The sequence below is a fragment of the Arvicanthis niloticus genome, chromosome 26 (genome assembly GCF_011762505.2).
Source record: "Arvicanthis niloticus isolate mArvNil1 chromosome 26, mArvNil1.pat.X, whole genome shotgun sequence".
In the NCBI taxonomy this organism is placed as follows: Eukaryota; Metazoa; Chordata; class Mammalia; order Rodentia; family Muridae; genus Arvicanthis; species Arvicanthis niloticus.
Window position 1 is genome coordinate 12713260 of NC_133434.1, and position 11675 is coordinate 12724934.

At 50.6% G+C, this 11675-nt stretch overlaps 2 protein-coding genes across 10 annotated transcripts; one reads left to right on the forward strand and one right to left on the reverse strand.

Annotated features, from left to right (window-relative positions):
- The first annotated feature begins 1686 nt into the window (after positions 1-1686).
- Slc37a4 (solute carrier family 37 member 4) lies at positions 1687-7649 on the forward strand. Of its 6 annotated transcripts, none has more exons than XM_076924883.1 (10): positions 1687-1804; positions 3105-3451; positions 4035-4267; positions 4581-4824; positions 5229-5387; positions 5558-5643; positions 6113-6226; positions 6405-6467; positions 6727-6865; positions 6962-7649. In XM_076924883.1, exons 2-10 carry the CDS (start codon positions 3139-3141, stop codon positions 7126-7128), a joined length of 1518 nt encoding a protein of 505 aa, XP_076780998.1. In that variant the 5' UTR covers positions 1687-1804; positions 3105-3138; the 3' UTR covers positions 7129-7649. The 6 variants fall into 6 exon arrangements, with proteins under 6 accessions (XP_076780998.1, XP_076780995.1, XP_076780994.1 ...); XM_076924880.1 differs by lacking the exon at positions 1687-1804 and adding an exon at positions 1879-2283; XM_076924879.1 differs by lacking the exon at positions 1687-1804 and adding an exon at positions 1879-2225.
- Positions 7650-8249: 600 nt separating this feature from the next.
- On the reverse strand, positions 8250-11636 carry Trappc4 (trafficking protein particle complex subunit 4). 4 transcript variants are annotated; one of them, XM_076924889.1, is made up of 5 exons: positions 11402-11560; positions 10915-11089; positions 9577-9680; positions 8834-8960; positions 8250-8595 (listed from the first exon to the last, which is right to left on the reverse strand). In XM_076924889.1, the coding sequence occupies exons 2-5, from the start codon at positions 11058-11060 to the stop codon at positions 8517-8519; spliced, it is 456 nt and encodes a 151-aa protein (XP_076781004.1). In that variant the 5' UTR covers positions 11061-11089; positions 11402-11560; the 3' UTR covers positions 8250-8516. The 4 variants fall into 4 exon arrangements, with proteins under 4 accessions (XP_076781004.1, XP_076781003.1, XP_076781006.1 ...); XM_076924888.1 differs by having other exon boundaries at positions 11244-11489; XM_076924891.1 differs by lacking the exon at positions 9577-9680 and having other exon boundaries at positions 11402-11636.
- Positions 11637-11675: the final 39 nt, after the last annotated feature.

The following is an 11675-nucleotide window of genomic DNA, read 5'->3' on the forward strand; positions in this document are numbered from 1 at the left end:
GAAAAATCCTGAGACATCTTAAATTCAACCATAAAGGCAGAAGGCAAAAGGAGAAAAGAAATGGAAGTGGGTTCTTGTTTGCATTAGACAGGCTCACTGTATGTATCAGGCTAGCCTGGAACTCACTATGTAGATGAGGCTGGCCTTGAATTTACAGAGATTGTCCTATTTCTGGCTTCTGTTGGGATTAGAGGTTTTGGCAGGGATGCCTGTTTTTAGTGTGTTTCCTGTAACTCAAGCTGGCCCCAAACTTGCTATTGAGTTAAGGATGACCCTGAGGTTCTCATCCTCCACGGAAACCATGGGAATTTCCTGGAGACCATCTACCCATCACATACTCTGTACATGTCATACTCATACTGAACAGTGAGTTCTGGGTCGAAAAGAGGATTTATTGTTGCATTTGTCTAACCTGCCTTTGTCCACCAGTTGAACAACAACAACAAAAAAAAAAAGTTGAAAAAAAAATGATGTCCTTTTTTTCCTTGACAGGGTCTTGCCTGACCATTGTCATCTTGAACTGGCTCTGTAGCTCAGGCAGGTTTTGAATTTGGTAACTCCCTGCCTCATCCTTCTGAGGAGCAGAACCCAGACTGCGGTTCTGGGTCACTTGGTCAAGGTCAGGTTGAACTGAACGTTTCTGATTTCTCAGAAATCATTTGTGGAGCACTCAAAGGATATGAGATTGGTACTCACAGTGCCCAGTTGCCCAAGGCCACTGTTAGACCGAGGTCGGTCCGAGTCAGGTTATAAGCATATAACCTGAAGGCACAGGCTCACTCTCCTGGTTCCAAGCTCACCTGGGCTATATAACCTTGTCTCCACAAAGTAGTGGCTCAAGGATTAAAATGTGAACATGGAGCCGGACGTGGTGGCACGTGCCTTTAATCCGAGTCGAGGCAGAAGCAGTCGAATCTGAGTTCAAGGCCAGCCCTGTCTACAAAGTGAGTTCCGGAACAGGTAAGGCTATACAGAGAAACCCTGTCTCAAAAAACCCAACCCTAGCCGGGCGGTGGTGGCGCACGCCTTTAATCCCAGCACTTGGGAGGCAGAGGCAGGTGGATTTCTGAGTTCAAGGTCAGCCTGGTCTACAGAGTGAGTTCCAGGACAGCCAGGGCTATACAGAGAAACCCTGTCTCGAAAAACCAAAACCAAACAAACAAACAAAACAAAAAACCCAACCCTCCTGCCCCTAAAAAGGTGAGGTTGGGGGTTGGCTCAGCTGGTAAAGCCCTGAGCAGACCTGCATTTCAGCTCTAGCACCTGTGTGGGAAAAGAAAATGGCTAGAGATGTGTTGCCTAACCAATGAGAGGCCAGTTCGAAGGAAATAGTATTTCAGGCTGATTTCAGGCTGACCTCTGACTGCACACACCACGGTACACACACACCCAACACACACGTGACCATTAAAAAGATTTTAAAAGAACGTGAGGTTTCGTCGGCATTCTGTCTTTTAAATACTGAGCCTATGTTGTTTTGTCTCTGTTCCAACTAATCTGACCACGAGTTAAAACTCCAAATTGTGCTGTATTTAGAGAAAACACTGTGCCTCTGCAAGCAGGGAGCCTTTCTTTCGTTTTCTGAATCTGCGTTGTAAGAGGCACTCTACAGACACTGGTCAATGGAACGTAATGGGTCACGTGGTGCTCAGCCTATAAGCGGCACTGTCCTTACACTGGAAGCTGCCTGATAGGCAGGATGACGTCCCCATCCCAGGGTGGACAGTAGTCCGCCCAACTCTGCGTGCGCACCAGCCTTACTCGAGTCCCGCCCCATCCTAGTGGAGTTACCGCCTCCGTCCAGGTAGGGGTGGCCTGCGAAGGAGGGGCGATAGTGAGGGCGGGACTAGAGGGCAAGTCTGGGGCCTTGGGGCTCCCCTGACTTCCGACTAAGCCGGAGGCTGTCCGGGTGACTGCCCTTCCGGGATGGCGACAGTTCCACGGCCCAGGGACTGCGATCTTGTAGATGCCGCGCCCTCGTGGCTGCAGCCCATAATCTCCGCAGCTCTCTTGCTCCTGTCCCCAGGACCCGCAGTTCCCAGCCTGGAGTCGGGTGTCCCGGGTGGCTTAAGGACGCCGGGTGCTTGGCAGGTGCCGAGCGGCGCCTGCCCATCCCGACTGGCAGAGCCTAGGCTGCCAGAGTGAGGGGCCTCCCGAGGCTACGTGCGGCTCCCTGCGCCTACACCTTCTGCTTCAGCGGCTGCGCGGCGGAGCAGAAAGCTGCGGTAGCGTGCTTCGGGGCCCACACCCCTGCAGTGCGGACCCCCTAGCTGATGTCGCAGGGTAATAGGGACCTAGAGGCAGTTCCAAGGGACTCTCATGAAGACCTAGGCCCTTAGCGCGCCTTCTACGTGTCACTGCGGAGTAAACTGAGGGGCTTGTTCTCATTTAATTCTGCAACTACTGCAGTTAGCTGGCTCCTTATTTACTGTTGTTCTTTGCACACTTCAGTGACCGAGACCAGCCTCAGTGGAAAAAGGAAATGGGAAATTTCAGAAGTAAACAATAGGCTTTAAGGAACTTTTACTATGGTGCCTCATTGTGTTTTATTATTTACTTACTAGGCCTAATTTATATATTTAAGTTTTATCACTGTGTCTATAAGGAAAGTGTGTCGCTGTTCACTTTCACCATGAGGGGGTCATGGGATGTATCCCCCGATGAAGGGGTTACCTATTAGGAAAGCATACTCCATTGTGTACTAAGCATGTATGCTAAGCATTGCGTGCAATAAGCTCTAGAATGCTCGGAAGTGGTTATGGGGTTGTTTGTAAGGTATGTAGCTGACTGAATGAGCCTGGGGGTAGCAACCAATCTCATGCCCGGCAGCCTGACAGCCTGAATGTACCTCTCAATGAGACAAAGAGAAAGTTCATTGACTAAGCGAGCTCAGCTCTGCTCATCCTACCTCAGGCTCCCCTGGGCTCGGGCAGACAAAAGTAATTAGGCTGAACCTTTAATCACAGCTGGTTTCACAGGCAAGAGGACTTGGAAAAGGAGGGAAAGAAAGGCAAGCAATCCTGGGGATCGGCATGCCTCCCCCTGGGACCCTCTCCTCCCCCAGTTTGGCTCTCAGTAATCTACTGTTTTCTTGTCTCCCTCAGGACACTGGGTTCCCTGGTTGCTGCCCCAGGCTTAATGATTGCCCAGAAGTCGGCTATAAAGAGACTGGTTGGAGGAGAGCACACAGAAAAACACAGCTCAGCAGATCTGGGCAGTAAAGAGAGCAAGCGGCAAGCAGGAGCCTGTGGTCAGAAGCACCGTGAGCAGGCCAGCAGGCCAGCAGGGCCAGCTTTTCCTACCATGGCAGTCCAGGGCTACGGCTATTACCGCACTGTCATATTCGCCGCCATGTTTGGAGGCTACAGCCTGTACTACTTCAACCGCAAAACCTTCTCCTTTGTCATGCCCTCCTTGGTGGATGAGATCACTCTGGACAAGGACGATTTGGGTAAGCCTTGGACGGGTAGGGTGATGGGCTGTGGAATACAGGGTTTCGAGTGTGGTTTGTCCAAGCATGCAGGGTTTCAAGCATGTATCAGGTGCAGAGGCTGACAACCATGTGCATGGGTGTGGGCGAAGGACTGAGGCCAGCGCTTATCTGGTGTATATGCCTGGGGCCCACACGTGCCTGGGAGGCGCTACTGGGAGGGGGCAGCAAGGTTTTCACATGTGTGGGTGCATGCTGCACCTGCAGGTCACAGTGAACACCAGGAAAGTAGCACCATGATTTGATGTGTCCTGCCCTGCTACCCACCAGCCAGGGGGAATAAGATCTTTACTCTAGAGCCCTTCACTCCACATTCAGACGTTGTTGAGCAGTGGTTGAGGGCTTCTGTGGGCAGTCAGCCTGGGCCTATGATGCACGGCTCAGCAGGCAGGAGAGTGTCAAATCTGCAACACAGGGAAGGAACCTGTTTCACCGTGCCGAGCACCTGTACACACCTGACCCCTTACCTTCCTCCACCCCTCCTGTGCCTCTGCCCTGTCCCTCACCCCTCAGGTGTCCTGCTCCCCGCTCCCCTTCGCTGCAGGACTCATCACAAGCAGCCAGTCGGCAGCCTACGCCATCAGCAAGTTTGTGAGTGGGGTGCTGTCAGATCAGATGAGTGCCCGCTGGCTCTTCTCCTCTGGGCTGCTCCTGGTTGGTCTGGTCAACGTGGTCTTCTCGTGGAGCTCCACAGTGCCAGCCTTTGCTGCTCTCTGGTTTCTCAATGGTCTGGCACAGGGGCTAGGCTGGCCCCCCTGTGGGAAGATCCTGAGGAAGGTGAGTGCACCTGACAAGCCTGACTCAGGTGGTGCAGGGTACCCAGTGAGCACTCGGGAGCTCGTCCTCTTACACAGCCCTTCCACCCCTGACCCATAGCAGGTTCCTTAGGAGTCCCTGCCAGTTCCTGCTGCTATCAGGATATTTTAGGAGCCTGAGGGTGGTGGGATCGGGTGGCAGATGAAGGACTTGGCTCTGCCAAGCTGCGAAGCACTCTTTCCCTCATCCCTGTAATGTGAGTCTCTAGGCCTGCCACCCTCGCTGCTCCTGTGTGGCCTCTAAGCCAGGCCTGTTCTGCTTCCCTCTGCCTCAGTGGTTTGAGCCATCCCAGTTTGGCACTTGGTGGGCTGTGTTGTCAACTAGCATGAACCTGGCTGGAAGTCTGGGACCTATCTTGGCGACGATCCTTGCCCAGAGCTATAGCTGGCGCAGCACACTGGCCCTGTCTGGGGCACTGTGCGTGGTTGTCTCCTTCTTCTGTCTGCTGCTCATCCACAACGAGCCTGCTGATGTTGGACTCCGAAATCTGGACCCTGCCCCCTCCAAGGGCAAAAAGGGTAAGCCTCTACCAAGCTGACTCCCACAGCACCTTCATTTCCCCTTGGCTCTGTTAGGACCAGCCTTTGCCTTGCCCTGTGCTTGCCAATGGATGTAGGCAAAAGAATGACAATGGAGATTGGGTAGGGGAAGTAAAAATTCTATCCTGACAACACAGACCTCTCTATTCCGGGTAAGCCCCTAAGTTTAAGCAGTTTGGGTGCCTTCTTCCATCTGCACCAGTCCTTTACGTTCATCTACAGCGAGGTAGGTGACAGGGAAGCAGGGCTTTGAGGGGATGCCCATCAATCCTGGTTGCGCTCACAGCCTGTCCTGGCAGCTGGCTAATGAATGGTGGTGGTGCAGTGAGGGCAGGCCAGCAGAAGCAGAGCCCAAATCCTAGCTAGCTTCTTCACACCTCCAGGATCATCAAAGGAAGAGAGCACCCTACAGGATCTGCTGCTGTCCCCCTATCTCTGGGTGCTGTCCACTGGCTACCTTGTGGTCTTTGGAGTAAAGACTTGCTGTACAGACTGGGGCCAGTTCTTCCTCATCCAGGAGAGAGGGCAGTCCGCTCTTGTGGGTAAGATGGGTGTTTAGACAGTGCTGGAGCCGGGATCCTGCCCTTCCTCCCCGTATCCACTTCCTGCTTAAGAGTGGGCATCCTTGGAGGTGGGTCTGTATCTTGGGATAACTACAGTGAGAAAATACCTTTTCGCTCTTTTCCCTTCCTCCTCCCCATTCCCCATGCAGGTAGTTCCTATGTCAGTGCCCTAGAGGTTGGAGGCCTTGTAGGTAGCATTGCAGCCGGCTACCTGTCAGACAGGGCCATGGCCAAGGTAAGTGGGCAGGAGGAACTGTGACAATGGCTGGGCCAGCCAGTGGAGAGATGGGAGTCCTGGCATATGAGCTGGTTGGCATAGAGGGTAGGGTGTGGGTGAGATGGGTGTGATTCAGTTTTCTCTCTACCTGCTTTTAGAGATGTGGAGATGAGGCCAGCAGCAAAGAGACCCAGAATCTCTCTCCCTAGTCAGTAGGCTTCTGTGCCCCAAGAAAACTAGGGGTGGCAATGGACTAGGTACAGCTCCCTAGCACGTGTCCCATGCCTGCCCCAAGGTGGAGGAAGGGATGTTGTGGAATTTGGCCTCAGAACACGGAGCAAGCTCCCAGGGCTTCCCAGAGCTGTCTGGGGCCAAGAACTATGACAGATTGCCAAAGACCTGTCAGCAATAGCCCTGTGTCAGAGTCCAGGGTGGGGGTGTTATGCCTTGCTTGGAGGCCCTGATATGGCTGGCACTGTATCCATAGGCAGGGCTGTCTGTGTATGGGAACCCTCGCCACGGCCTGTTGCTGCTCATGATGGCTGGCATGGCAGCATCCATGCTCCTCTTCCGGGTAACGGTGACCAGTGACTCACCCAAGGTAAATATAGAGCCTGGCTGGCTGCAAGGTACAAGGAGGGAAAGGAAGACATTCTCCTCTGGGCCGGCCGGCTCCTTCTCCCTTTGCAGTTCTGTTTGTACCTTATTTTCTCTCCTTGGTACTCTGTGTCTCGCCTCCACTCTGGGCCTGGTTTTCTTCTCTTTGCTTTGCTCTCCAGGATGCTTTCTGGACTCCTGCTCTCCATCCTCTGGCTGAGCTCACAGGCTTTACGGAGCACGAGGTGCCTTAAAGATATCTCTGGTTTCCTCCTGGTCTGTCTCACTTTTGTTTCACCCCTGTCTTGCCCTTAATCAGCCCAGTTTCCAACTCTGAGGGATGAGTCTATCTCCCCTGTCCATGTCCATCTAGTCCTTTGGGGCTGGCTCATTCACCGTGGGTTGAGGATGGCTAGTTTGTTCCTGAGGGCTAGGCCCTCTTTCGTCAGTAGGCACTTGTGGGCACTCTCTAGTTCTCAATGCCACCTCTCGCTCCTCTTGCAGATCTGGATCCTGGTGTTGGGAGCCGTGTTTGGTTTCTCTTCTTATGGTCCCATTGCCTTGTTTGGAGTCATAGCCAATGAAAGTGCACCTCCCAACTTGTGTGGTACCTCTCATGCTATTGTGGGACTAATGGCCAATGGTAAGTCCTCCGCTGCCTTGCTTAGGCCGATTACAGGCAGAATGCCTACCTGCTTCATCCTCACATGGCTCAGCTTCTTCTCCTTCTCCCCAACAGTGGGTGGATTTCTGGCTGGGTTACCTTTCAGCACCATCGCCAAGCACTATAGCTGGAGCACAGCCTTCTGGGTGGCAGAAGTGATTTGTATAGCCAGCACAGTTGTCTTCTTCTTGCTTCGAAATATCCGCACCAAGATGGGCCGAGTATCCAAGAAGGCAGAGTGAATGGAGCACTCACTATGGAGCGTCCCTGACCGCAGTCTCACCGGCAGGGCACAGAAGGGAGGGAGGCTGCTCTGGCTAGCACAGAACCTTCACGTTCCTGTCTCCACTGTCTCTCTGGACCTCCATGGTGCTGCAAGTTACCAGTGGCTAATGAAGCCCCGACTCCGCATCCTATGCTCTATTGAAATGATGGTGTTTGCTTTTAGACTCCATCAGCTTCTGTTTCTACCTTCTAGCAGACAGGCAACTCCTGAATTCAGGGCATCTCCTATACCCTTCTTCCTCTCCTAGGTCCTGATTTCCTAGTGAGGTGAACCTGTCTCTGCAGCCGCAGAACATTAATGACCTGTGGTTTCTGCTGTACCCCAAGGCTTCTTGTCAGGGGGCAAAATTGTTGCCAATACCTCAGTCCCTAAGGGAGGAGAGGAGGCCACCACTCTCATCAATACCCTGGGACAAACGGGAGGATGTAGAGGGCAAACCGACTTGTACAGACTAATAAAACTAGGTCTGATAGTAAACAGTCAGTGGCTCATCCTTTCAGAGGGACACATAAACCACACAAAGCTTTTCTTGGGAACAAGTATTCTTGGCAGTGTCTGTTCTTTCCACTCCCAAAAGGAAAGCCTTCTCTGGATTGAGACAACAGAAGTATGAACGGAAGCTTCTGAGTACAAGCTCAGCATTCAGCTAACGCTCTGCACGTCTAGGCTGCAGGTAGATTAAATAACTATGGAAAGGTGCGCCGAAAGCATGCGCCAAACTTATCAGTAACTGGCTCGAGAACTTTGAGGCATGGGTATTTTATAATTTGCTAAATTCTGTGTGTAAGAGAACAGAAGAGAATGTACACACGGGGTCAGAGTGCACAGTGAAATAAAATTTAGCTTGATTTCAAGTGCTCGTAAGTGCTCCATCACCCACCACGACCACCTCAGGCTCTCAGAAAATCAGTAGCTCTGGGACCGCCTCTAAGGCTCGAGAGTCAAACTATTCTGCTAGTTTGTTTAATGAACATCATTTGTCTTGTTTTCTACTAGAAGACAGCACTTTATATCCACAGAATGGCCTTACCAGTTCTGCCCCCCCCCCCCCAGATGATCAGTTAGGACAGAAAACACTAGAACAAAGGAATGTTTATTACAGCATTGCTAAGCCAGCTTCTTCCTTAAATAAATCTGTACAGAGTAGAGCCCAGGACTGTGATATACACAGAGGGGCAGAGAACACAGCATTCTAGCCCAGGATCTGTCTCCATCACTGGGCTCAGTGTTCTACCATTTTCAAGTATATCAGCAAGGCTGCTGCGATAGGATCCTCACTGAGTAGAAACAGCAAAGCCCTCTGGAGCACATCTCAGAACTTAGGGAGTCCATTCCAGGCTCATCCTATGACCCAGGTCCAAAAGTGCCAGCCTTCTCTGCCACCTCTAGAGCTAGCTTCAGGTTCTGGTCAAACAGCTCACATCTAGGCCAGACCCAGAAGACAAGAAATGTGAGGTGTGAGACTTCCACCACAAGGGTAGAGGCAGAACAGGCAGAAACTATTTGAAGGACACGAAGCCTAAGGAAACCCTGTGTTCTCAGGATAAATAGAACTGGTCACTATTGTCTTTACCTAAAAGCAATACTTGGTCACACTTTAAATGCCTTGGGAGACAGCACAAAGCTTCGGCAGTATCTGGGGAATGGGGCTGGCTACCTACCTGATGGGCATTTCCAAGGAGTAGAATGGATTCTTGAGGGCAAAGTCTGAGTAAATTTCATAAATTTTTCGGAGAAGAGAATCTATTCCAGCTTGTCTAGGATCTGCCAGAACCACAAACTTGATCCCTGCAGAAAAGCATGGTAGAGAACACATCAGATACCATTCTGTATTTTTTTCAGCCCTTTCAATATATAAAACTACCATCATAAATCCATTTTTATTTTGTCCTTACTGCCACATAAAGCAGTTAACAAAGGTGGCCAAAGATGGGGTGACTTCACTCTCATTAGGTGACTCACTGACCAGACTCAAGATCAGCTGCCATTTTCAGACTTGCAGTTCCTCTGCAGAAGTAGGATAACTGAAGCCAAACTCTGGCAGTTCAGTTATCTACACCAAGGAGTGAAGCAACGCTAACTAAGTAGGATCCAAAGGCCATGTCTACTTGGCTTTCAAATTTTATTTAGAATACACACCTTCCAAAAGGTGTGAAGTCTACCATCTAGATTGTACTCAAGTCCAGGATAACCAGGGTTGAGCATGCTGGCTGACGCAAACAAAGTCAGCCTTGGACTAAAGAGTGGTTTTGGAGTCACCAAACAAAATGGGTGTGTTTGTACATGTGTGCCCGGAAAACCTGACACCATCCTTGTTGTTTACCGAAGCTTTCTCACATCAATCCCCTGGTCCATATTGAACCAATCTGCCCTGTCTATCCCTGTGACCTCTGCAGGCACATACCTGTCAGTGTTTGGAAGCAGTGCAGTTTGAATGTGTCTGTTTCCAGCATCTCAATGCCTGAACTGCCCTGTTCCGGAGATAGCTGAGAACCAATGGCAAAGAGCCTGTATGCAAAAGAAGTAAAATTGGGAATCTACCATGTGACACGAGGGGACAACAAGCTTTTCCACTCAAGTACCCAATCTTTGGAGGAATTCCCTTTACAGCCTGGGACAGTCAGGAGAAATACTGTGACCTGCCTAGCGGGAGTGTCAAAATTTCTTTTAGGTTCACCTGCTTTCTGTACACATATTATATATTTTGCTATGAAATAAGATTTACTCCCTAAGTTTTACTTAATTTTTATTTATTTTATTTATCATCTCAGTCACTCCTCTGTAGGCTGCTTTATGTAGCAATGAGAACAAAATAAAAAGGGGCTAATCGAAGCATATGAGTGTTTTCGCCTGTGTGTACGTATGTGTATCAGGTATGTGCCTGGTGACTATGGAAGCCAGAAGCCATCAAGTCCTTTTGAACAGGAGTTAAGAGTTGTGAGTCGCCGGGCAGTGGTGTCACACACCTTTAATCCCAGCACTTGGGAGGCAGAGGCAGGGGAATTTCTGAGTTGAGGCCAGCCTGGTCTACAGAGTGAGTTCCAGGACAGCCAGAGCTACACAGAGAAACCCTGTCTCGAAAAACCAAAACAAACAAACAAACAAAGAGTTGTGAGCCACTATGTGAATGCTGGCTCTCTGCAAGGTCAGCAAGCATAGAACCATCTCTCAAGCCCCAAACTGAAACATTTTATACTAAATGTGTTAGCCAAAGCCAACATGCTAGGGAAAACGTGCATACCTTATTAGTTCATGGCTATTCCTATGTCAACACACCTTACACCACAGGAAAACTTCTAATGTCCACTTAATTATCTGCCCGATGGTGGTGGTACACGCCTTTAAACCCAGCACACGGGAGGCAGAGACAAGTGGATATTTGAGTTTGAGGCTAGCCTGGTCTACAGAATGAGTTTCAAGACAGCCAGGGCTACAGAGAGAAACCCTGTCTCAAAAAAAAAAATTATTTTTAAAATTCAATTACCTTATGTTATAGATGAAGAAACTAGAACTAAGAGAACAAGAAACTGGCTGGGCAAAAAAAAAAAAAAAAAAAAAACAAAAAACAAAAAAAAAAACCTCAAACCTGAGTATAGTTGACATTTCTTCGTAACAAGAGTTCTGCCACTTAAGAGTACAAAGTGACTGTCAGTACACAAAAAAAAAAAGAAAACGTTAGCCAGCCTAGAGACAGATGCACTAGCCTGGGGAGGAAATGTTTAAAAGGTGTAGGGACACTTACGAGTGGAACATAGAAGCCAGCATGAGCTTCTCGTTGGAGGTAAGGCGGGGCCGGCCGAATCGGATGGAAACCGGGTAATTCGCAGAGTTAGCCAGATACTCCAGCACTTCTTTCCCGTCAGCCGTGTACTTGCCATTTACATCCATGCCATTGATGGCCAATACCGCATGGCCCACTACAGGAGAGTGGCTGAGGATCAGAGATGCTCGGCCCATCCCCGCCCCTGCTTTTCCTCCCACCCCCATTCTGCACCCTAACCCCTCCTTTTACTCCCGCTCCCACCCTGCACCTGCCCACCAGCACACTTCCGCAGCGCCGGCCCCGCCCACCCCGGATGCCGTCTCGCTGGCCGAAAGCGACCAGCACACGTTCGTCGTGCAGTTTCAGGAGCAGGTCGAGCGGGTAACTGAAAGTTTTCTCAGCCTCAGCCCGTGGCGAGTAGCTGTCCCACTGGTAAATCAGGCCGCCGGCTTTGTTCACCACGTACACGCTAAAGATCGCCATTACTGCGTTCCGGATCGGGCGCTACAACCCGACCCCTCCCAGACGCTCCAGCCCCGGAACTGCTGTCATAGCCCCGCCTCTACTTTGTTCTCCTGCCTGAAGCGCACGCGCAAACCAAGGTCCCATAGTGCTAATAAACGAATTTCTGGGAAATGGTCTACTGTAGTTCTCAGTGACGGGGAAGAGAATTAGTGGCCATCGAGTGAACCACAGCAAAGTGCAGCAATTTTACAGTTTGCAGGTTGGAAGCCACTCCC